We start from the raw sequence: 24,889 nt of genomic DNA, 5'->3' as shown, positions 1-24,889 counted from the left end.
TTTTTTTCGTTACAAAGTGTTCGGTAAATGTGGAGATATATGAACACGTTCGTTAGGACTCGCGCGCCGGAGTTGCAAATTTGCAATTGTAATGGTGGCCCCAATTCTTCCCTGAAATAAAAAAACCAAGGAGTTTCTTATTTCTAGTATAATTACATTGTCGATGGAGCTATAACTTTGATAAATAAATTGAATCGAACGACTCCTTTTCCATAAATATTACGAAATATCTTCGGGCAGAATCGTAACTTTTTCTTTGTAGTCCCACCAATTTGCCAACTTTTAATTTTTTTTTCGTTTGTTAGGTTCATCGACAATGTAATTATACTAGAAATAAGAAAATCCTTGTTTTTTTTATTTCAGGAAAGAATTGGGGCCACCATTATAATCGCAAATTTGCAACTCCGGCGCGCAGTGTCCTAACGAACGTGTTCATATATCCCCATTTCTACCGAACACTTTGTAACGAAAAAATCAATTTTTATTGTTTGAATGTGAACTAAAGTAGCCTGAAAGTTTTGAAAAGATCCGCTTAACAGTTTCTTAGAAAAAAATTCCCAAGAATTGCCTTATTCCTAGCGTCCTAAATAGGGCTCGCCCTTTAAACTCCGTCCCGGTGCGAACGCATGCTTTAATAGTCAACACTTCCCTTTGTCCCATGTGTACCCTTTGTTCTTGATCGGTACTTATGCCGGAACAATGGAAACGCGACCCCGAATGGTACTCTAATTGTAAGCACACGATGCTACTACATACTCCCGTCCCGTCCACCAGCTCCCTCTCTCTTTCCCTTTCGATCTATCCGCCCCGCTGCCCCTCTCTCGTTTCTATCCCATGACGTTAATGCAACCGTGATGCATCGTCCGTGTATCCCTCGACGGAACGAAAGGTTCCCGCTCGTTGTATCCCCCTGAAAATCTGTGTACGTGTATCCCTAAGAGGATTTCCAGCTGAAAGCTTTTCGCTGGATATTCGTGTCTTTCGAAAACTCAGCTGCGAAATCTCTCGCTGGAGGAAGGAAAATGGGGGAGAGTGATCGAACACCGAGGTTAATTCTAAGGGAAACTTGGCTTAGAGAGTAACGTAAGAGGCGGGCACTGCTGGTACAAACAGAGTAATAGATCGCAATGCAATTACTCTCCACGCAGTGCTTCCTTGAAGAAAAAAAATGTAAGAAGCCTCGCGAGACTTGCACCGAGTCCTCGTGCCAGACGCGACAGTGAAAGTATTTAATATATATACCCGCACCTTTCTACCCACGCAGCTGCGAATTTTGCAAGATCCCCGAAATCCTCTTTGGCGTATGCGTTCCGTTAAAGGATAAAGGACCGCAAACCCGAGATAGATTGAAGGAGCGAGCGAGCGAGAGAAAGAGAGAGAGAGAGTTCGGTTAACGAGGTATGCCACGCAATCCGATATTTTACGATGCAACGCGAGAACGCAGCAGCGGGACTAATCCGCGAGAACGAGTCAGGCGATTCGCGCAACGCGAAACTTCTTCCCCGCCTTCTATCCAGCCATGTCGCTAATGGAACGGTGCTGGATGTTTCAGGTATCACACACGGCTCGTACATCGGGTATTACGAGGTGGCCTCTTACAATACCGCGGCCTTGAGACAACATCGTAACCGGATGCGCCGCGATGTCACCGACGTCGACAATCAACCTCTGCTGCTGCACCTTAAAGCGCTCGACAAGTGAGTAGTACATACACCTCGGCAAAAGTAACTAGCGCGCGCTGGCCCGGCCCGCGACACACTTCTTTCCACGGAGAAATTGTACCGCGAGCTTAGACGAGCATTAAAGGATTCTTTAAAGAATCGCCGCGGGAGCTCGCGGGCCGCTCTTTCTTCCGGTAGCGCATCAAAGAGAATGAGCGCGCTAAATTTTACTCGAACGCGAGTTTCTTAGCATCTCGAGCGAGACTCTTAATCGCCTCGAGTATGGTAAAAGTGAAAAATGGAAGAGTGTTATACGTTTAAGGGACTAACGGTCCGTTCACAGAGCGTGCCATGAAAATGATTGACAATACGAGTATTACTCCGGATGTGTTAACAAGAACACGATTCCATCGGGGTATCTATCAGAGTTGCCGCGATTGTATCGATGTACAGTATCTTATGGTTAGGTCAATAGGCCCAGATCCAATTAAGGTCAAGTTCGCGTAGAACGTGCACATTGTCGCGCGAGCGCGCAAAGGGCGTAGATGTGCGGGTAGATTAACAGTGTTACAGGATACTTGGCACTACATCAAGTCGGGAAACAAAGCTTTCCTGACATCTGAAAGCGATACACCGCGGAGATAATAGAATTCCCTCTGTTTCCACAAAATTGCGCTATATTTGGTTCCCAGAATTTCCTCTTAAATGAAATCAATTACACGGCCAGGCAGTATCAATTTGTAGACCAACCGTACGACGAGCGGCGTGCAACGATTATCTGCTGCTTCTCGTCTCTCAAGCGCATAGTGACGTAAGAATCGTTGAGACAGGGTTTATTCGATAGCCCAGCCCGAGTTTCTAAGTTTTCATCGACCGATTTGGAAACAAGTTTTGATATAGCCTCGATCCCCGTGGCTAGACTAACGAAGTGGTGGATTGTCTCGATCCGACGTTTCAAAGGGTTTGCGGTCGGCTGATTGCCGTAGTCCGAAGCAACTCGACCGGAAGATCAACTAGGTATATTAGTTGAGGATTCGAAGCGGGCAATTAGCGGAGGCTGATTATTTTTCTATGAGTTGATATGCCTGTTTGATGGTACTACAAAGAAATTAGGCTGGAAGATTCGAGTCGAATGATTCCTCCGCCCGGACCTTGGATTCCCAACAGTTGCGCGGTTAATTGAATTTCGGTCGCGAAGGACGCGAGCGGAAACGAAATTGCCTTTGGTCGCGAGTTCGATGAGGTTTCGGGCCGCACCCAGGCATCCGCACGCGTATCCCCGTTTCTGTATTCGGGGCGAGTGCTCGTCGCGATCGTCGTTGGAGTTTCGCATAGTCCACGTGCCGGAAATTGGTCGCATCGACCGCGTATAGGTATACATACGTATGGATATACGGAGGTGACAAACTCGCTCGCGGCTGGCGCGTGATGCCGTGAAAATTCGCTGGCGCCAGCGAATTCCTACTCGCAACCCCTAGGTAGGGACGACGCGGCGGGGCTCTCGCCGCTGTTCGGGCAAGCTGCGCGGTGCGGCGCGGAGCCGAGCGGAGCGTTCGTCTCTTTATGCAAATCGGTCGAATTCACGGCAAGCAATAAAATGTAAAGCAGCGGTAGGTGGGCCTCTCCCCGTCTTCGATGTCGTACCGAGCGCACCTCGCTCTTTTTCTTCCCTGTCTACCCTCGGCCCCCTCACTGTTTCCGTTTCCACCCTGCTGCACCTGGCACGAACTGGCAAAGATAATGGCCAAGTGCAAGGGAAGAAGAAACTCGTGCACCGTGTTTCTGTTCCGCGAGGGAACGCGTCTTCTCCGCGCGTAGGTATAGTACAGGTCGCCCGAGACAACTCGCCTCGCATATGTATCTATACATACAGATAGGTAGCAGCGATCTAAGAGACAGTTTATATAGGAGTGCTTCCCCCTTTGTCGCGACCAGACCGGACTTCCCTTTTGAGGAACGGCTCCTGTTTCGATATTTCCTTTACTGCCTTACGTGGCCAACCACGCGCACCAGGACATACTTTTTGCCGAGCTTCTTTGCGCGTTATTTAGGAACTCGCCCCGGAGACTTTACGACTCGGGCAGCGGATCGCCCTTTTCTCGCTGGCCTTCCCTGGCGAATTGGCTTTCTAAACTATGTCTCCTCCTTTTTCTTCGTAAACGTTAGCGTCGAAGTTAACGTCGCCCTATTTGAGGATCAGCTCTCGTTAGCCGTTAGACCAGGAGCGCGTTACGCGTAGATTGAAATTTAGTTGGAACGGTGCTGGTATGCGAGTATCAAGTGCGATCGCGTTGTTTCTGCCAGGGAACTTCCGAATATAGTCCGGTAGAAGACAGCGGAGATCCAGTTGGCTCGTATGTGGGCACAGGTTGTATCCAACCGACGCAATTCCAACGAGTTCGCGCACGCGGAGGAGGCGTCTAATGACCGGCGCAGCGCGGCGGATGAGAAAGGGAAGGAAAGAAAGGAGCGCCGCGGTGGAAGCGTGCTTTTATAAAAATTCCCTCTACAACTCTACACGGACACCGTTTGCAGATGTTGCAGCCATAGCCGCCTCGCGTCGCGCGCTCCCATTTGAATTGCAAAAACCGTGTGCCGTTTTTGCAATATCCGCGGGAGCGGTGACACTCGGGACGAGCGTCGATTCGTCGACGAGCTCGCTAAATAACCGCGAAAGCGATTAATCAAAATCGGGTCGTCGCGTCGGCGGCGATTGGTTAAGCGCTCACGATGGAAGCATCAATCACGAGAAAGGAAACGTGTTAAAATGTCCCGTCACGTTGTCGTCGTCGTTCGTTGGATCGCGTACCTCGCTCAACAGTCGACGAATGAATAAACGGTATTTATTAGATTCCTCTTCTCGCCACGCCGCGCTGGGAGAAAATCGGATTCGTGGACAGCCGTGTTATTGGATTCGTTACAGGGGATTCGCCACGTGTGCGTCGCGTAAAAAGTTTAGAAGAAATCCGCCGTGTTGCTTCGCTGGGATTATCGAGGATGCGCTCGCCGAGCTGAAGTTCCAAAAGTGGCCGATTAAGGACTCCCATTCGATTAGTTACTAATACGCAACTTCTTTCCACTAGTTGGAAGGATTTTAGTAACGATCGTCGAAAGAAATTCTTGATGGTGCCGAATTTGACTGGTAATTACGAAAATATCTGTGGCAAATGCGGGACGAAGACTGGAAGACAAAGAGAGCGAAAGAGAGAGAGAGAGAGAGAGGGAGGGGGGTACAAGGATCGGCGACTAATTGTTGCTCTCCCGTTAATACCGCCTACGATAGTCGACCCCGTTCCTCGCTCCTCTTTTCTTTATGGTAATGCGCCGTATTAAATTCTTTCCGCGAGACAAAAGAGGAGGAGGATCCTCCAGGTGGCGGCTTTAGTCGGTGCTCTGTGCGAAACACTGCGGAGAATTTCCAGCGAAATCTGTTTCACGAAATGGAAATTGTCCTAGTCGCGAGTAGCGAGAACAGCCAGGCTTTTTACACGTAATCCGCGATCCTTTCTCCCCTCCATCGCTCTCTCTACTTTTCGCTACCTCGCAATTTCGATGATTCGAATGAAATCTATCTCGATTCTCGTTTCGGATTCTCTCGGTACAGGGGAGCGCGAGATAATTGAAAGCAGGGCGAGGCTAGAATATTTTGTTCTCGGACGCGGCTCGAATAATCCCGATCCCTCGCTACACGAATTTAATTAAACCTAATCCATTTACCCTCGAATCCGGGGATTATACGCGGCATTCCATACGCAATCGGTGCCGGTGATCCGTGTTTCAATGTCACTCGGCCTCTCGAATCCTTTCACGTTTCTAAATTTAATATGCCCCGTCTCCGGTTCGCTCGAGTACGACATTGATCCGCCGCACCGCACCGTTGTCGTTTGCTTGGTTTCGTCCTTCGACGTAACGTCCCGCTGCCCCCGTCACGCTGCTGACTTTCGAGAAAACACCGGGAAGCCTAATTGCCTCCGTGAGAATCACGAGGTACACGGGTACACCTCGTCATCGGCGAAGAATCGCTGAATCACGGGCATCGGGCTGATCTGACGCACCATCTTCTCCTCGTTCGACTACTCCGATCTGACCGATCCGGCATCGGCTGGCGACCGTGAAGAATAGAAAAGCTTGCCCAGCATCTCGACTACCTGTTACCATTGACCCCTGACTGTCGACGACGGTTCAATCATCCGTCAAACGACCGGTCGAGGGTATCGAAACGCTGGCGTGCCACAAGGTTAACTGGCGTTGGCATTTCGAAGGTTTCCACTGGCGTGATTCATCCTCGCGCGCGTTCCTCTTCTCTCAAGAATCCTTGAGAGAGGACCGATAGCAGCCAGGGGATCACGTCCGCGCATAAAACGTTCATTCCATTCCAGTTGCAGAGGATCAGACGGAATTTGCATAAACGGTCGTGTTTTCTGAGAAAGAGCGGACAGGAAAATGAAACTCCCGCGAAAAAGGACGACCGTGACCGCTTGCGCGACCCGGTTCTTGTTAATTGCCCCGTGAATTCCCTTCCTCTCGCTTTTCCCTCCGCGGCTTATCCGATTGCCGGCTTCTCGCGCGTCACAACCGCGATTATTATTACCCGAACGGAAATCGATAATTAATCGCCCCCATGGGCTATCGAGTATCCGTCTTTGGCGAAGGTGTGAAATAGCGCTGATATCGAACGCGTGCATTCTTCTTTTAGACAATGGACGCTACGCTTAATTCGAGACAAGGGCCTGTTCAGCAAGGACGCGACGTTCGAGAGCACCAATGGGCCGATCATCTTCGACACTTCGCACTCCTACGTGGGCACCGTGCTGGGTGAGTTCTCTTTATAAGTTTACAGGTACCAATCACGTAGGTATCTAAAATGATGCTTCGCTCCTAACAGAGCTTTCCGCTCGGGCGCATGTTCCATCGATAAACCAACCGAATAGTCTGGCCCATCTTCTAGCTTTGAAATATCGCGACAATGGGTACCTTGCGTACAAATGAAACACCAGTCAGATTACATGCATGAATAAAAAGTGAAAAATGAACCGCGCTGCCGCAGCCGTAGGGTTCATTTCTCAAAGGAGAATTGCGGATGAAATTCCGAAATTGACTTTTAGCTTGAATATACAATAACGCGAAAGGACGCAGCAAAGCCCGTCGGTTGCAAAGCCGCGCGGACGTCGATATTCCTTTGAAAGGATCCGGCTTCAAACGGCCGCGTTTTCGACACCGATCAAACCACCGTGAATTTTCGAGTCGAAAGCGGCCCTCTCTCCGCCGCCTGAATTTTCAATCCCCGAAAGCTCGCCTTCGAACTGTGTAGTTTTCGAAAAACACGGACACTCGCCGACGAAGCCGGGCTGCCAATCGAAATAAATGGAATTCGAAAGGAACCACGAAGGAGCGAGTTTCTTGGCTGTCGCGTCGCCGCGGCGCGTCGTTTCGCCGAGCCAGCTTGGCTGATTCTTCGGTTGACGGCCTTCGATAAGAGACGCGTAATCCTTGTCGGTATCCAGCATCGAAACGGGAATTTCATTTCGATCGTCATCCTCGCGGTCGTTTGGAAACAAGCCAGGCGCTCTATCGAAGGTGTACGAGCAAGGGGTCTCGACCGCGGGTGCCTTGAATGCTATGTACACGCTTGTAAATGCTCGCAACAAGGTAGTCCTCGCTCATTTCTTCTCCCCTCACAGGAGAAACAGTCGCGAAGCAATCGACGTTATTTTCCGACGAGACTCTGCATATTTGCGAAGGCGTGGGCGAAGCTGTCGAGACGGTAAGAAATAAGAAGCGAATGGTTGCTCGGAAGAACTCCGGTCGCTACTCTGAAAGCCCAGCTAGAAAATGGATGCGTCTCTTAACGATGCATGCATTACAGACACGCGAAGTTTTGTCAAAATCTCGTCGTGAATATTCCCGGCGAGCAGCGCGATTGTTAGCTGAAGCACGCTCGCATCGGGCCGCGGCATTAAACTTCGCTGATCGCAGAGTCTGAACAACTCTGGCTGCGGCTCTGGAAGCGACGAGAATTTATTCCATTATCGTGCCTGGAGGAACTCTTTCGAGTCGCAAGTTTATAAGGCCGGTATCCGACGTGTACGTACGACTGATAAGGAATAAAAATAATTGGAAGCTGGCGAGCGGTGGAAATAAGCCGGTGCATCCAGCGCGGCCGGGTATAAAGGAGAGTAAGGATACTAGCGCGGACCGGGAAATTTTGTTAGCTCGCCAGTGGACGGCGTTACGCTATCGCGTACAAGAATATGCCACGGTATCGAGCTATCTGATTCCACGAGGGTGCCTGCACCGGGAACTCGTGTAAGCGGATACGTGTGCCGAACACCGTGCACGAGGAGCCAGCAATATAATTTCGTACGCCGAACGAGTAGACCGAACTGGTCCAACCGCAACTTCGCCAACGCTGGAAACTTGATCGCAAGTATGTACGTCGACACCAACGTCGACGCCGACCTCGCGATCGACGTTGCTCCCCGGAACCCTGCGAGCTTCGTTATTGCCTCGATACTTAACGACCCACCGAGCCCACCCTCGAACGACGAAATTTCAGTAGTCCGCCCGTAACTTGTTGAATCGCGTTGCTGCACGCGTCAGAGGAACAGAAAGCTGCGAACTTGCGTTCCAAACGATTCCTTGGAATAATGTTTATAGCTGGAACAGCCCCAATTACTCGATGGGTCAGATGAACGTCCGGTTACTGGATAAAGTATAAAGTACCGAGGGACGGCGTTGGTCCTTGTCCAAATCGTAGCGTTGCAGATAAATTATAACGGCTGGAGACACGTGGATAGAACCGTGGTTGCTATGAAAGCGCCGAGGGCTACGTCAGAATGTCCTCAGGAGCGATGAACGCGGATACGAGTCACCGCGGGCTGACATGAGCCGGCGGTCACTGAATGATGCATGCCATTAACGGCTCGTTGACCAATCGCGGAACAATGTAACAAGGGGGCGAACAACGAGGGACAAATAACGGGCGACCATAAAAGCTGTACGGAACGGTACGCGATCGAAATTATAATCGACGTCGACCATAAACCGACGGGGATAATCGCGACGATGGTTACCTAATTGGTAACTGCGGAAGATGAAATAATCGTGCGCATTGTGACCGTTGCGCTCGACATTTATCGCGGGAGGGCGCGTAGCAATTGCTCGAATGATGCGGCGATTAAATTAACCGGAGTTTTCGGCGGGCGTGTGCCAGGTGTGTAGGGTGCGCGACACCGTGGAATGCACAGGCTTGCGCCTCGTGCACTGGTGCCAGATAACGCGTATCACTGATAATTCGATTACCGATTAAACTTGCCCAATTGACGGTATGCCGGTGTGTAATTGCAGCCGATTTGCGAGCAACGGTAATGGGCAATAACGCGTGGCAAGTCACTTAGAAACATCCCTCCGAGGCGATCTTCCAAGAAACCATTGCATACCAGGCGCGCTCTTTCACCCAGCGATATTCACGCCGCGGCGCCCGCGAACGCGGCTACGTCTGTCGATGACGATATTTCAATCAAGGACTCGCGTTTCTCCACTGTTTTCGTTTTTAATACGGCGGATACTTTGCCGACGGGAGTGTTCCCAGAGGAGTGAGGAAATCTGTACAGTCGCGAGAGCCACGGTGCATTTCCCTGCCAGGGTCGGGGCAATCTCTTTTTCTTTCTGTCGAGTCGATTAATTTCCAGACGACGAGCTGAACCGTGAGGATGAGCCGAGCAAAGTTGCGGAAGGTTCTTCTGGCCAGTCGCCAGTACCGCTCGACGTATTCATAACCGACGGCGATGGCGACGGTGCTTCTCGCTTCGGAGCTTTTCACACTCGAGGGTTACAAATTACGGGGGACAAAATGGTAGGGATAAAATGTGTACTTAACGCGCTGGTACTTTAGCTAATTAAGCCCGGATTTAAGGATGGGATCCCAGCGTTCTTAACCTCGCCTTTCCCACCGAAGGATACTCATCCTTCCGAACCCCTTCATTGTTCCTTACCGTCCCGCTTGGATATTTCGCCCATTGTCTCCTCTTCTGGCCGTTTAGCTCGTCCGCGTTTACGCCGTTTAATGACGACCGTGTCACCAGAAATGCCTCGGTTCCCGAGACTAGCGGGCTCGATCAAAGCCAATATGGGGTAATGGACGCGGTGATTTAAAACAACGCCGCGTAATCCGATAGTTAATCAACAAACGGGAGGATCAGCCAGTGCCCTGGCCGAGCTTTCATCAGCCGACGGTAATAAATAATTGGCGTTGCGTCGGCAACGCGATCTACCTAATTGAATAATTGCGCGCTCGCGTACAGAAAGATTTTTAGTTCCACCGGGAACGAGAACGGCCACGCAGGCTGAGCAGCACCCGGTTGCGTGCCTCCCCTCGCAGGAGAAGTAAAAATATCCGCCGGAAGACGCACGGAAGCAGAACTCGCGCACCGATTACTCTCCGTGCTCGCTAATTGCACGGAACGAAACGAGTGTCCAAGGGACGTGCCAGCAAAAAAAGGGAACGGAATATTTCTCGCTAACGCGACGCTCGCGGAGGGCAACGTACCTACCTGCATTCGTCGATACGCTCGCGAGACGAACGAATTAATTAACGTCGGCTGGGTTATGACTAATTAAAAAGAATCCGGAACGGAAGCAGCAGGGTCGAAGGGGGGAGGGACCTTTTTAAAAGGTGCACGAGGAGCGCTTGTAAACTGCGTGCAACCATGATTCAAATCCAAACGAATGGGCTGCCGATTGGGCGTAATTCGATTGTTAATCAATGAAAACAAGTTCGCCGGACATATTCTCCCGGCCGTGGCGGTGTTTGTCGCGCGACATACATTGTTGGAGACTCGTGAATCGGCGCGGACCGGTCTGCTAACCGTTCGCCAACTAAATTGGATTTTTCCACTAACGAGCGCCAGAGCTTTTCTCCGTAAAAGCGGCCGGTTGCCTCCGAGTGAAAGCTCCTCCACCTCTTTCTCCTCGATCCCACCCCTGCACCCCCTCGCTCTTCACTCTTCCGTTTCTTCTATCGCGCTGCTCCTTCTACTCTGACCCTCACCCGATCGGACTCCAGTGTTCCGCCTCCATACCTACCTTCCGCAGCCCTCGAACCTTTTTTTCTTTCCTCCAACTTTCGATCCGTCTCATCCCCCGCGCGAGCCAACTCACCCCACCCCCCTTGTCGCGCTTCGCTGACCGCCTCGTCGAACCAAATGAAATTAAACCGGATTCCGGCCGGTATTTAGCCGTCGAAATAAAATATTTCCTACTCTCTTAATTGGAGAAGAAAGGAGCTGATTATTCGTTTTTCCCAGGAGTTCATGACCCATCCTCTGGCAGCGACGACCAGAGATGTCGAATGGTTTAATTAGAGGTACGGCCTTCGAGTTCGCGCGGAAACGGGAAACGTAATAACGCGCGCGTCGTCGCTCTCGGACTTCTGTCGAATTTAATCAACGGAGAATATCTATTACCATCTCTCCCCCTTGGATTTCCAACCGGCTGGTCGAGGGAAAAATTGTTTGAACCAAGTCACATCGTTCGAGGGGGTAGATCTAAATTTTGCCTCGATCCTCCGGATCGATTTCCCTGTGGCGCAGCGACTGTCTTATCGCGTTGTTATATTCGAGACTACCTTGCTGTCGCCGCAGAATAATATTTTCAGCGGCGGACGGGGCGAAGAGAAGCCGAGCCCCTGCTGATTCTCCGCATTTCACCTTTCACTGGTTTCCTGAATTAAACCGAATTAACCGATCTCGTTCACGGAGTTACTCGCCGGCGCCGCGAAGGGGTGGAACATTGCGAGTGGAGTCGAGGCCTGGCCCCGAGAAATAGGTCAATTACGTTGGAAGAGTTTGCAGCTGATTTTAACGCGAACGAACGTAACCTGGCGAAGATGGAACGAACTGGGTATCGCGGATACACGACTATCGTCCTCAAGTCCCTGAAGAAACTTTCGTCCGAGGATGTCCGATTCGACTAAGTTATCCTTGGAACGGACGCTTCTACGCTCCCCCCCGCCCGCGACTCCATCTCTCTATTCTCCGGCTTGATTATGCATCGTCGCGCAATATCATCGTTTATCTCGCGCTCCGTGCGGCGAAACAAGCTCTCCGGGATTCCCCGATTACGTCTCCAGGCTTTTTGATAGTCTTCCCGTAGGTACTTCGGCAAGCTTGGTCATCGTTCTTTCGCGACTTTCAATCAGAGCTGGAGAGGAAACGTGGGAGGTTGGATGCCCGGTTGTTGCGCTGTCGGAACAACAGCTTTTTTCACTTGTTCTGTAAACAACGATCGTCCTGTTGCCAGGAGCATTCGCAGTCGACACGAGCGTCGAGCAGCTTTTGTTCGGGATACAGACTGAATTTAATAACAGCCGCGTTCTTTTAAGTCTCGATATCAGACCAGATGCGCGGACGCCACCCTTTCTCCCCTTGTTGCTCGATCGAGCGTCCACGTACAGCCTGTTATTTTTCGCGAAAACGCTTCGACGAATGGTATCGACTGTGTGTAAACTGACCGTTCCAATCGACGCTGCCGCGGAAACTTGCAAGACTTAACGATATCGTTTCATAAACCATTTCGCGTGCGGCACGTTCGCTTTAAATGGATTTCACAGTGAACCGAAGTCCGATATTCCCGTCGAAATACGAGCCGGCGACGGTTCCGACCCTTTTTTTTTTAATTGGGAAAGGGCTCGTTTCAAACCAGTACACGCGGAGTCGCGGGTACAGGTTATCTTTTCGAATTGTAACAAAAAATTTCCGGTTGTACCGCGATATAATGAGCGCCCTCTTGCCATTTCTCCCTCCGCTTCCCACCTCTTTCGCTTTCTATTTTCTTTTTATTGCCCCTGAATAGCCGACATTCAAAGGGAAATTTTCGATCCCGGCTTAAATGGTAATTTCATCCGTTCGTAGTTCCGCATCAGAGGGTAGATCGTTTGAGCCGGAGAACCCTTTGTTCAATCGTTTCCTCTGTTCGAGGGTATCGATTAGCATGAGGGGTAAATTTACCCGCCCACGATTCCCGTCCAGGGATTTAAAACACTTAATTGCAGGGAAAAGCCTTCCGATAATTCGTTCGCTCTTCGTTCTATCGGGAGCGTTTCGCTCGACGAATTTACCTCTCTTTCCCGTAATCGACGATTACTTGTCTAAACGTCCGATTAATGTTGCCCGGCTTCGCTCTCGGTTTCGCCGTGGATAGGTTGTTTCGGGAAAGGAGCGAGCAAAAAAAAATGTTAAATTAAGAGCTCACCGTGGCGCGTGTCATTCAATTAATTATGAAGAACGCCGGAGTGTAATTGCTTCGGAGCGTAAGCACGGGGCAACGTCGAAGAGGAAGAGGAAAAGGAATAGATACGAGAGCGAGCAATTATGCTGAATTATGTCAAGTGCACCAGCACGTGTCGCTCTGTTTCCACTTACTTTTTCCGCCAGTTGCGATTAAAAATTCCTGATGATTCGCCATTCAACGTTCGAGTCAGTCTGCGCGCTCGAATTTCTCGCCTTTTAACGTCGCGGGACGTTCACCCCCGACCGGGGGGAAGCACGCGCCCGGAAATTATAAAATCGTGGAAACGGTGTAATTCCCACGGAAGGTGACAGCTACGGCGGAAATAGATACCTTCTCTCCTTCTTTCATCCTTCCCTGTCGCCGTTCCTCCGACGCGTCCGTCTACGCCTCTATCTCTGCCTCCTGTCTCTTCTGCCCGAGACAATTTTCGATCCCAGAGTTTGCCTCGGAAATCTATCGCTCCGCCCGGAAACAGAGCCGTCGGCGAAGGTGGAGAGACGGAACAAAGTTAGCCGAGTTGCCTGAATCTAAATGGAGGACGATTCGCTCGATTTCCGTACGAGAGAACGATTACGTGTACAAACGTAGCCGTACCGCAGATGAACCTCTTTTACGCTTAACAGGTGTCCATAAGGAAGACGTTTCTTTTCACACGCTATGAAATACTAATTTCGTATTCCCGGCTAACGCTAGGTACACTGGGCTAACTAACCGGCTACGAAATTTAACAACCCCACGTATCGTTGAGGAAAATGAGGACAGTTTATTGCACATTCCACGGGTACACTCGCCAGGCCGAGAAAATGCTCGTTTCCAGCAACGAAAACATAAAAACACCTTGGTTTCTGCTCGTGCGTTTACCGTCTAACGAACGATGCTTTATTAGACCGCGTATGCAAACGAACCTCGAACAAAATATTTTCGTTCGCCGTGGTAACTAACACCCGTGCGTGACGCTTTATTTCCCCCGGGGGCGTATATTTCCCAGGAAAAGAAACGCTATTAAAGTACGTCAATAGCGCGAGCCACTGCGACCAATTCCGTCGCGGTGGAGCGGCAAAAACGGCGATCTATCTCTCGATAAATTCTCCCGATCGCCCACGAATCTGCAGACTCATCGTCGCGCGTACAAGTTGCTTCAAAACGGGGTGGTGTTATCGTCCCTTACTAAGTACTGTAAATTGTTCGTAGATCCTTGCATTTTCACCATTCTTTATATGTGCGCGCAAAGAATACAGAGCAGAGGAGAGGATTTTGCACGGCGTTATATGCTCGTGATTCGCAGAGGACGAGACCGCCGTGGTCCAGGGCATCGTGACGGAGGATGGCCTCTTCGACGGCACCGTGGTCACTGGATTCGAAGAGTATTACGTCGAGCCTACCAGCAGATACTTGAACGAAAACGCGGACACGTCACCAGCTTATCACAGCATAGCTTACCGAGCCTCGGACGTGTTGCCACCGAAGCGTTCGTCGCCTTGCGCCAGTCATCAATTGCATCAGGGGGCTGTTCGTGATTCCCTGGAAAGGTGAGTATCGCCTTTGATCGTTGGCGAACGTCCAAGCGAGACGATGACACGAAAATTCCTTGGAAATGGGCAATTCGTCGATGTAAAAATGCCACCTGCTGGGTTGGCCTGTAGAAAGCGTCTCCGCCAGCGTTTTAGGGATTTCCGTGTCTCGTTATAGACGCGCCCTCATTAACGTAACAAGATAACACCCCTAAAACATCCGGGGTAAATCGCGTTACGTTAACCGAAGATGAAAATGGATCTAACGAGAGAGGCCCGCTGCTAAACGTCTGCGCCCCGTGTCTGAGGTTTATCAACTCAGAGCACACCGGCGCGGCGCTCTTTCGCGGTAATTTCGTTACCGATTGCTCGCGACGCACCGCGCTCTCGTAGACGGTGCGTTAAGCGCCCTAGGAGAGCGCCGGCGGACGTAACGAGGTCGAAACCGCGGATTCTCAAACATTCCCGTACGAATCGCCTGGCAATTGAATTAACGCCGGCTGCGAACTGTCAGCGGATCTCTGACGGTGGTTACTGGCCTCCTCTCCTCACGCCGCTGTTGTTTATTCCTGCAGGGAGTACAGGCACAAGAACGGCTCGCGAACATTTTACGAACCCCTGCTCGGCGAGAACGTGGCTCTCTACTCGAAGGAAAACAGCGCACGGGTTTTAACTTCGGAGAAGGATAACGGCGCGGCACGTACAGAAACGTGAGTTAGTTTGTATGAAGGAAAGAAGAAAGTGGAGGAGGATCGGTAAATGCGGCTGGGTGAAGGAGCGCGAGAGCGCGATTCACCCAACCCGGTTCCCCTTTTCGTTTTCTTTCGTTTCGTTCCGTTACGTTTCGTTTCGTTTCACGGTATCATAAAAATCGCGAAACGAAAGTTCCTCGGGCGTAGTAGTAGCGGAATAAGCTTTTTATCCACGAGAGACGGAGGAGGGCGTAAGAAATTTGCAACTGCTGCCGCTTCGTTGCAGAACGAGTAACGGAGATCGCATCGCGAGACATTTGCACAAACGTGCCACCGTGGATCCACGGAAAACTACCTGCATGCTCTACTTGCAAGCGGACCATCAGTTTTTCGCCCGATACGGCACGGAGGAAGCTTGCATCGAGGTGATGACGAGGCACGTGCAGAGGGTCAACTCCATTTACAAGCACACCGGTACAATTCTGCTTGTTTCGCGTGTTTATCGGGGACTCTTCACTTCTCTCGAATAAATCTATCCAGAAGTGTGATATCTCGTACCTACCTTCCTTTTGTCGAGACTTCTGTACCGTGACTACTGTGTAGTCGAAATGGAACGGGGAATTAGAGTTGTCATTGTTCCCAGACTTCAATCAAGACGGACGGCCCGACAACATCAGCTTCATGATAAAACGCGTCAAGGTTCACAGCGAGGACGCGTTGAAGGATCCCAATTATCGATTCCCCGGCAACTACGGCGTGGAAAAGTATCTCGAGCTTTTCTCCGGTAAATAAATCCTGCCGCAGCTATACCTGCGGAGAGGTACCATTCTCGACGGAAGACACGGGAGCACTAGCTTTGAGGGATTACAAACGTCTTTTCGTTGGTTGCAGAAGAGGATTACGACGCGTTCTGCTTGGCTTACATGTTCACGTACCGGGACTTTGAGATGGGAACGTTGGGACTGGCTTGGACCGGTGACCTGAAGAACGCTGGCGGAGTTTGCGAGAAGAATGGGGTAAGTTTTGGAGGGAAATTTGTGGATTTACAGTCGTCATCCTAATGGACATCGGTTGTGCGTTGTCAGCTCTGACAAAAGTATTCGAAACTTCTCTGCTCTGGAATTAAGATCCAACGTCTGAAATATATGACTGAACTTTGCAGCACTATCGCGGTAGCATGAAGTCGCTCAACACCGGAATAGTGACTTTGCTGAATTATGGCAAGCACGTACCACCCGCAGTTTCTCACGTCACTTTGGCCCACGAGATCGGTCATAACTTCGGCTCGCCGGTAGGTCCCTTGAATTTACTCTTCCGAACACTTAATCTCTCGATGAACACGCAACGCCGCGGCCCCACGCGCTTCAGCGTTTCCCGAACCGAGCTCCAAGAACTGTCGATACGCGCGTAACACGAACTGCCACTTTTACTTTGTTTCAGCACGATCCAGAACAATGCACGCCCGGTGGAGAGGATGGAAACTTCATTATGTTCGCCCGTGCTACTAGCGGCGACAAGCGTAACAATAATCGCTTCAGCCCGTGTAGCTTGACAGCCATAAACCCAGTTCTCAATAGCAAAGCTCGTTCCCCAAAGGGATGCTTCACCGGTTAGTATTTTGCCCGTTACCTTTACGGGCTCGTCAATATCAAACTCTCTCTCTAGCTTGTATAGCCATTGGATCTTCTATTAAGTAACCCGAGCGTTAAATTCGCTCAAGTAGATGATTCTCTTTTTGGAGTTGATCGAAAGCTTAGGCTGCGTAGAGTGAAGCAAGTGAGTGAATCGATTGTAACGTCCCCAGAACCTCAAGTATCGCTGTGCGGGAATGGCGTGGTCGAAGAAGGTGAAGAATGCGATTGCGGATGGGAGGAAGACTGCAGAGATTCGTGCTGCTTCCCGCAACGTCGTTATCCACCTGCTGGTGAAACTCCGTGTACGCTTACGCCAGGCTCCGTGTGCAGTCCCAGCCAAGTAAGCGAGTGCAACGGAATACGGATCAGTTTCTATTTCTCCAAGAATGGGACGAATAGACCTCTGCCAATTTCAATGGCCCATCTTTCTTGCGCAGGGCCCGTGCTGTACTGCCGAGTGCAAGTTACGGTTCGGTGACAAGTGCAGAGACGACAACGGGTGCCGTGATGCGAGCTTCTGCGACGGTCGGACACCCTACTGTCCGCCTTCCGTCAACAAGCCTAACAAAACGATCTGCAACCGCGAATTCGTATGCTTTATGGGTGTAAGTAGTTCGCTGATAATGAGTGGTTCGCTCTAAAGGAATACTATGTAACGTTACTGAGGCCGGATATATCGTTTAGTTGTTCCCCTTGCAGGAATGTACAGGTAGTATATGCCTTGCATACGGATTGGAATCTTGCCAGTGCATTCCGGGGCCAAACGATCCGTCGACGAAAGCCTGCGTGCTTTGCTGCCGTCTTCCTGGAGAGAATCAGCCTTGTTTGTACGTCACGAGACACTTCTTTCTTTACTAAACGCGATACTACATGTATAATGTCGCGCTGATCATTATTCTCGTGCCGATAGATCGTCGTTCGACTGGAACTCTCCACCCTATGATATTCCGAACATGTACTCGAAGCCGGGAACACCGTGTAACGATTACAACGGCTACTGCGATGTCTTCCAGAAATGTCGAGAGGTGCGTTGATACTTATAATCGCGTTTGGCCGCTAATATCTGATGCTTTATTTCGCGCGTTGTTGTTGCGCGTAGGTGGATCCAAGCGGTCCATTGGCAACATTGAGGAAGCTCTTGCTGTCCGACGAGAGCCTCGCCACTTTCCGTCGCTGGATAGTTGACCACTGGTACGCCGCCGCCTTGATCGTTCTGGCAGCGATATCGTTATTGGTAAGTGTCGCTTTGATTTTCGTCTTAACGTCGCTCCTTATGTTTTACGTGTTCCAAATTGTCTCCAATACTACAGTGAATTATTACATAAATTATCTTTACGCCAGAAACGATCGAGGAAACGTGTTAAGAGTAAGTTCAGGAGAGACGACAGTAGATTCGTGTATATGCAGTATCGATACAGTTTATGGCTATTAACGGCAACCGCTAGTTTCCTTTATATACGATTCTTAGAGCCCCATGGTTTATGCATATGCCACCTGATCATTTACTTGTCACTCATCGCGAGTTCTTCGATTCATAGCCTCGCGAATGCGAAACTTTCAGCAGTATCGTAGTTGGAAAGTTTTCCTGCTATTATTTCTCCCTGATATTCACATGTATGATAATAGACAACGCAAGTCGTATGTAGCCAATTAATATTTCACTGCTCCGTTCACTAATCCAGGTGGTGAGCACGAGGTTACTGGGAAAACGACCGGATCTGAAGCTCAAGTCAGTTACAATAATACACAGTTCAACGACAGAGACGGTTCGCCTGCCACCGGAGGGGACGGAGGGAGTCACGGTGCATCCTCCAGCCGTACGTGCAAAACTTCCGCTCAGCAGAAAGGTCAGGGAGAAGAGGAGACATCGAAAGCATAAAGATTCCCACGGGAATGCGGTCGACAAAATCAACAAGGTGAGTGTCGTTCGATATTGTAGAAACATTGAATCGTTAATTTTTACATACTACAGTATTATCTATCCATCTATTTACCAAAGGACGCGATAAAGAAGAAGAAGCAATTACCGGCCAAGAGGGCATCCGCTAATCCTAACGAGGACTTGGCCAGGAAGAGATCAACCGACGCTACGACCACCACGGCACAAGAAAACAAGCGGAAGAAGACATTCTCAGCTCGCGATAAACAGAGTTCCGGCAACAACGTGGCCAGCAGCGCGGATAGCGACAAGAGGAAACGCAAGAAGCTACACAAGAAGGAAGTGATCGATTATTCGGCGATTCAGGCCGAGAAGGAAACCGAGCCGAACGCTGATCCGAAGAGCAAAGTTCGTTCCTGGCTACTAGCGTCTTCTCAGTGCCAGCCAGAAACAACGAGAACCAACGCGACCGGTCTACCGAAGAGCAAGTCCACTCCCGTGGGGTTGACAGGTGCGGGGACCAGGTTGCCAACAGCCAGGCAATTCGTTGCTTCGAGGAGAACCGCGGAATCGAGGGAAACGAAGCCTCAAACGAGTTCCACCCCGCGAAAAGAGAGGGCAAAGCTGCAGGTAGTTTATAAGCCGCCTTTCAAATTCAGCGTGAAGCTTCGAAAATCGGACAAGGTGGCCCAGGTGCCCACCCATGCAGCAAACGCGAGCCACGCGAACGTCAGATCGAAGCTTCCGAGGACAGGAGTGCTCCTGAGGACAACCAAAAAGAAGGATAGGGTTAGAATCGGCAGAGCTAGGCAAATAGCGCCTACAGGAATCGGGAACGGTGCGAGCGATTTACCCGATCCGGCTAATTCTGACATCCATACCGTTCCTTCGGATTTGGAGGTACTGCTGTCCGAGAGCGAATTTCTCTTCTCGGACACGTGACCACGGTGCACGAAAATCACCTGGGCTTTTATATCGCGCGAGGATCAGTATCGATGAAAACCAAACCCGATCCGTTGAGAAATCCCGTCCAACGAACTTGCAAAAGAATTGAAGTGGACATTTTTATATGCCATCCAGTAGCTTGACCTCGGTTTCACTAACAAATACAGTTGCCCCCCGAAGTCGACGAGCAGGAAATATTCGGCAGTGTAAGACCTATGTTGTTGGTGAAATCGGATGTCGAAGGATCACAGTAAGAATATATCGCTGTTGGACGTCTTTTCTTAAAAAAAATTGACGCAATCCCGAATGAGCTTCTTCCGTTCTACTGTGCTGGAATTTATTTTTTTACGGGTATGTGTAACGAGCAGCAGGCATACACGTATTGCGTACGCTTCCGCTCTTTTTCACGTCTTCCTAGTAATTAAATACGACCGCCTGTGTCGTGCGTTCATAATTCACTTGGTGAATCGTTATTCGTATATGGGTGCAATCGATCGTGATAATGATCCGCATTTTATGGAAGAATGCACTTCGATAGCCATACATACAACTTACACGCGCGTGCGCGCATACATACACACACATACACACACAGTGCTAGTTTAACGAGATCCAAGCCAAGTTTTCTTCTTCCAAAGAAAGGGGGCCAAATTCACTTTTAAAAGACTATCGTGCAATTATGTGCATCGACGTGCGCGTATATGGCACAAAAATAAGTAACAGCACGGACTTAACTGCCTATGAAGATAAAAAAGAAGCGCGCAAAAGATTTGCTTTTCGCGTGCAGAAACGTGTTACGATTCGTTTGCGATCACAGCTCTATGCAGGATGTATTAAGGAGGTTCATTCCTCTCGGAGATCGTATTCAGTGGTTTCGTGCACCCTGTGTAATGTATATTAGGGATCAGCAGTCGATCGATGCGAGTGCCCAATTGCAGCGTGATTCTTTGCCGTATTTTCAAGATGATGAGTGATATTTAGAACTACCACTGTGTCGTGCCTATTAATGTACACCGCTCTTTGATATTCGGAAAAGGGATCTCGCAAATCGGAAGAGAAGTTTCAATTTTCCTGGCAATAATAGTTACGGATGGAACAGGAAGTCTGCATGTAGTTCAACCCTTCGACGGTCTGATCAATCAGAAACTTTGGTATTCTGTTACAGATTTACTAACGCGATTACAGTCGACAGTTGAGATTAGTCAAGGATTTCGAGGTTTCAAAAGATCGTTCGACGTGGTCTCGACATCTTGCCTGTACTCGCTGTTGACCTGTAATCTACTATTCTCATGGTTCCTATTACCGGCATCTCCTAATCGCGGTGTAAACCTTGCCGGATTATTTGCATTTCCAGTGCGTAAGTGATGATAAAACACGTTGATCTATTTATATTTTTGAGACTGTATAAAGAAAGGTACGAGGTGAATTTACCATTCCGCGCTCCACTGAGTTCTCTTGAATTACATTAGTTAGCCAGGAACTGTTGAAGCGTCCATTGAACTGAAATAGTTTACCATCGCTGCGTGGTGCTATTAGTCGATACGGTTACAGTTTACAGCGTTCAAACGTTGCGTCCGTGAAACATTCCACAACCGCTTTAGGTATTTTCGCGTGCAGTTTTGAGTTCCTCTCGATCGCAGGCCACGCGTGAAACCCTTCTGTTCTTCTTTCCTAATTACTAATCATTTTATTAACTCGTTCGCTTCAGGAGACTTTACTCCGTAGAAATGATATATTTTCAGAATACTCAAGGTCACTTCCACTTGATCGCGAGGTTCAAGAAGCTCTCACGCCTGAATCCTTTATCAAACATCCCTCCTTAGCACCACTTACGATGCGTTGTAAAAGGAGAGAAAAAATCTTTCGCGAAACGTACTCTAGGCTTGCGTAAATTGTGTGTTAAAAGCGCTTGTATGTATCGTCGTGTTGAGTGAGCAAAGCTAGAATGACATATTGCAACACTCTGGAAAGTTTACAGCCAGATTTGTTCACCTTTTACGGGGCTTGGCGTTAGGAGATAGAGGTGGGCAAATATCTTTTCGCGCATTTATAAACGTAACGATTCTACGACGAATACTGCCACATAATGAAACGTAGGGAGGACAATTTACAAAGGGTACACACAAATTTCTCGGGTGATGACCATACTTGTGCAAAAGAAGTTTTCAAAGCACGGGTTATTTGCTCACCTCTGCTTAAACGATAGATTATAGCCGATCGCTGCGAATAAATGAAAGAAAAATCCGCTTGAGTGTATACATACGTGCGTACGTGTACTTAAATCGTAAGAATATGTGATTTTACTATTACATGAATTTATATGTACAAGTGTAGCAGCCACGCGTGAGTCGCGTTCGAATGACTCTCTGATCGTGAAGCTCGATCAGAATAGTGTTCAATTTGCACGCGACTATTATTTAATTAACCCATTGGCCTAATATTATCTAAATAATTAGTTAGATAGCGTTTTCTCGAATGAGTATCGACGATACTTATTGAGCGTATTGGTGCGACTAGAACTCACGATCGGTTGAAATTGTTCTGTTATCTATTCTTCGTCTTTCCGAAGAGAAGTTTGCCGTAAAAGTCGCGTCAGTTGAAGGAAAATAATAGAATCAACGTAGGCGAATGGGTTGCGTAAGGAAATGTGATTTTACTTTTAAGAGCAATCTGTGTTAATGATTTCGACACTTCACACCGGTTCTGAGCCAATGGCAATGTCGCCTGATCCACTCGTTATCGCTCGACACTTGAAAGTTTTTCATAGGAAAATTTAGTTTACCGCCAAAACTAGCCATGGGCCAGAGCCGTACGTCGAGAAGCAATTGAATGAGTGAAGGTATACAGATTCCACGTAGCCTAAGGTATAAACGATAGTGGTTACTAATATTAATGGTACAGCATATCCAATTTCAAGTTGACGATCATCTATCGAATGACGATCATTCTAGGAGATTCGAGGGGAAACGTGAGAGAATTTTTCCACGATCTCAGGAATACGTTCTGCGAATCCATTTCGGAGCGTTATCGTTTCCACGCGTGCAACGTTTTTAGCGGTAGATATAATTATCCGATTATTATTATTATTACGAAACGACTAATTGATGAGTTAGTTTGTAAGCGACTACGGCGACTAGCCAGTCACCGAACAAATTAACGTTCGTACTTATAGTAATTCCTAACGCTCGGGTGCTCCTTGTTTCGTTACTCACACCCCTTCTTCGTTTTAAGATTCTTGGACACAGAAAGGAGAAAAAGGAAGAGAGAGCATTTGGCAGAATACTTGTGTGTGGAAGGGGGGTGAAACGTAGAAGAAGATCGCTCGAGAATCGCTTCGACTGCCAAGAGAAATCCGTTCGGCGGACCACGACTTGTCAGTTGATTGTTCCCGACCGATTTTTCAATGCTGGACACGCCCGAGGTGAGACTGTTAACTTATCACGTACTTATATCCAATATAAGATGGGGGCTGCTGTATTTTTACACGGACTTTGTACAAATAACGAGAGCCACGAGGACTGCGAGAGCGACGCCTTTCGCGCATCATTGTATATACCTGTATACCAATAAATAGACGTAGAAATAGTCCTCCAGGTATATTGAAGACACTCGAGAATTTAGTCAAGCAAGTACCAATCAGAAGGATTAACAACTTATTCTTTTCCCACTTGTCTCGTTCGTATTACCTTCGGCCCCTCCATACGAAGTACATATCATTTCATCGTTACGTTCTATTCTTCCTCATGGTCTCCCTCAATTCATTTCCGTATCGAATAGCTGAAAGTGGAAGGAACGTAAGAAATGCATATTTTATATATCATGCAGTGAGAAAGCTATTCATTGCTATGCCTTTTTCGCGACGTGCTTGGTCCTTTTTCCTTTCCTGTTCCTCTGAATTACTTAGTTCATCGGCTAAGTATCGGGCAAAGGCCGCATCGACCGCATCCTCTTTTGCTTTCCTCTCAGCAACGGCTTTCCGATGCCTCACCTATCGTTTCGCACAGTCTGATAAATCCTTCTTACCTAATACAAAAGCACGAATAATGCAGCACTTGGAGTGGTAGCTTTACCATGGTCTGTAGAAGCTCTTTTGCGATACGTTTCTTGTCCTGCGCCAATTTCACCACTTCATTTGCGAATTTGTTTTCTTTCTCTGCCAAGTACAATTCGTGGACGATTTCCTCACGCTCCATCTTTTTCCGTTTTTCTTCCTCTATCTGCTTCCCTAACTTCTCTGCCACAGCATCCTTCGTTTCGCGGGTATCAGTCTGAAACGAGATTTCATTCTTTAACTGAAGCTCAATTCAAACGTACTAATTTCGTTTCAACCTGCTTCTTGATTTCTTTCTTTTGCAGAGCTTCCTTGTCAGCGATGATCCGCGAAATCTCATCGTGCTCCTGCTTGAGAAACTCTCTCCGTTTGTCCTTCCAAAACTGTCTAGCTTTCAGGAAGGCCTCCCTCTCAGCTTGCAACAGAAGAGCAGTTTTCTTCTTCGAGTTCTCCGCTTCTGCTTTCTCCTTGCTTATCATTTCTCCAGCTTCCTCCAATATCTTGCGTTCACGATGTTTCTCCTCCTCTTCCTCACGTCGCCTGCGACGATTATCTATCAGCTGATTTTGCAATTCCCTCTTGTACTTTAGTTTCTTCTGCTGTTGCTGTGCTATATCCATATCGTCGCTAAAATGCCATACATCCTCAACAAATTTTGAGCTCTCTGCCTCTTCTCGTTTCTTTATTTCCAACAGGTCGGTCTCTATCTTTTCCAACGTGCAACTTGACATTGATTGAGCTTTCTTTTTCTTTAGAGATTCTTGCAGCTGAATGTCTGTTATCATTAAATTGATACTAGTTAGTGTAATGAAAAGTATAATGCTTTGCTGATGAAGGAATATAATAATATAAGTAGTTCACGTCCTTACGTTTACGGTGTGATAATTCTGCGGCTAATCGCTGTGTGCGTTCAATTTGCCGAACTCTCCCCTCGGAAGCTTCTTTGGCGCGTCGAAGATTTTCCACTTCTAATGCTTCTCTGCGCTCGATATGCATCTGACGTATGTGTCGGCTGTTCTTACATCTTTTTATCATCGATAGCCGCCGATATTCCATCTCGATGTCTTTCCGTTCTCTTTCCATTCTCTGCGACTGTTCGTCCCCGGTTCCATCTTTCTCCCGAATCATCGTTTAATTTAGTTTAAACGAAACCGTAATTTACCGAACAGTTTATTCATGTAACATCACTGCAAATCGACGGCCAAAACACAAGAGCATCGTGCATGG

At 48.7% G+C, this 24,889-nt stretch overlaps 2 protein-coding genes across 10 annotated transcripts in view; one reads left to right on the top strand and one right to left on the bottom strand.

Annotated features, from left to right (window-relative positions):
• LOC143373708 (disintegrin and metalloproteinase domain-containing protein 10) overlaps window positions 1-23,199 on the top strand; it is a 29,338-nt gene extending 6,139 nt beyond the window's left edge. For 3 of the 8 annotated variants that reach the window (XM_076821194.1, XM_076821196.1, XM_076821193.1), the window contains 16 exons: window positions 1,553-1,697; window positions 6,358-6,476; window positions 14,236-14,479; window positions 15,037-15,171; window positions 15,440-15,627; window positions 15,797-15,937; window positions 16,045-16,169; window positions 16,316-16,444; window positions 16,594-16,762; window positions 16,958-17,127; window positions 17,225-17,392; window positions 17,487-17,614; window positions 17,698-17,812; window positions 17,887-18,021; window positions 18,470-18,703; window positions 18,787-23,199. In XM_076821194.1, coding sequence (XP_076677309.1) covers window positions 1,553-1,697; window positions 6,358-6,476; window positions 14,236-14,479; window positions 15,037-15,171; window positions 15,440-15,627; window positions 15,797-15,937; window positions 16,045-16,169; window positions 16,316-16,444; window positions 16,594-16,762; window positions 16,958-17,127; window positions 17,225-17,392; window positions 17,487-17,614; window positions 17,698-17,812; window positions 17,887-18,021; window positions 18,470-18,703; window positions 18,787-19,608 — 3,167 coding nt within the window. In that variant the 3' untranslated portion in view covers window positions 19,609-23,199. Of the gene's footprint in view, window positions 1-1,552; window positions 1,698-6,357; window positions 6,477-14,235; window positions 14,480-15,036; window positions 15,172-15,439; window positions 15,628-15,796; window positions 15,938-16,044; window positions 16,170-16,315; window positions 16,445-16,593; window positions 16,763-16,957; window positions 17,128-17,224; window positions 17,393-17,486; window positions 17,615-17,697; window positions 17,813-17,886; window positions 18,022-18,128; window positions 18,154-18,469; window positions 18,704-18,786 lie in introns of all 8 variants that reach the window. The other 5 variants (XR_013086512.1, XR_013086510.1, XR_013086511.1 and 2 more) reach the window with 5 other exon arrangements.
• A 55-nt stretch (window positions 23,200-23,254) lies between these two features.
• On the bottom strand, window positions 23,255-24,841 carry LOC143373716 (uncharacterized). Of its 2 annotated transcripts, XM_076821204.1 has the most exons (5): window positions 24,532-24,841; window positions 23,941-24,437; window positions 23,682-23,879; window positions 23,461-23,599; window positions 23,255-23,388 (listed from the first exon to the last, which is right to left on the bottom strand). In XM_076821204.1, exons 1-5 carry the CDS (start codon window positions 24,788-24,790, stop codon window positions 23,336-23,338), a joined length of 1,146 nt encoding a protein of 381 aa, XP_076677319.1. In that variant the 5' UTR covers window positions 24,791-24,841; the 3' UTR covers window positions 23,255-23,335. The 2 variants fall into 2 exon arrangements, with proteins under 2 accessions (XP_076677319.1, XP_076677321.1); XM_076821206.1 differs by lacking the exon at window positions 23,255-23,388 and having other exon boundaries at window positions 23,463-23,634; window positions 23,711-23,879.
• Between the last annotated feature and the right edge of the window lie 48 nt (window positions 24,842-24,889).

Source organism: Andrena cerasifolii, chromosome 10 (assembly GCF_050908995.1).
Source record: "Andrena cerasifolii isolate SP2316 chromosome 10, iyAndCera1_principal, whole genome shotgun sequence".
Classification (NCBI taxonomy): Eukaryota; Metazoa; Arthropoda; class Insecta; order Hymenoptera; family Andrenidae; genus Andrena; species Andrena cerasifolii.
This window is presented reverse-complemented; position numbering and strand designations above follow the sequence as displayed.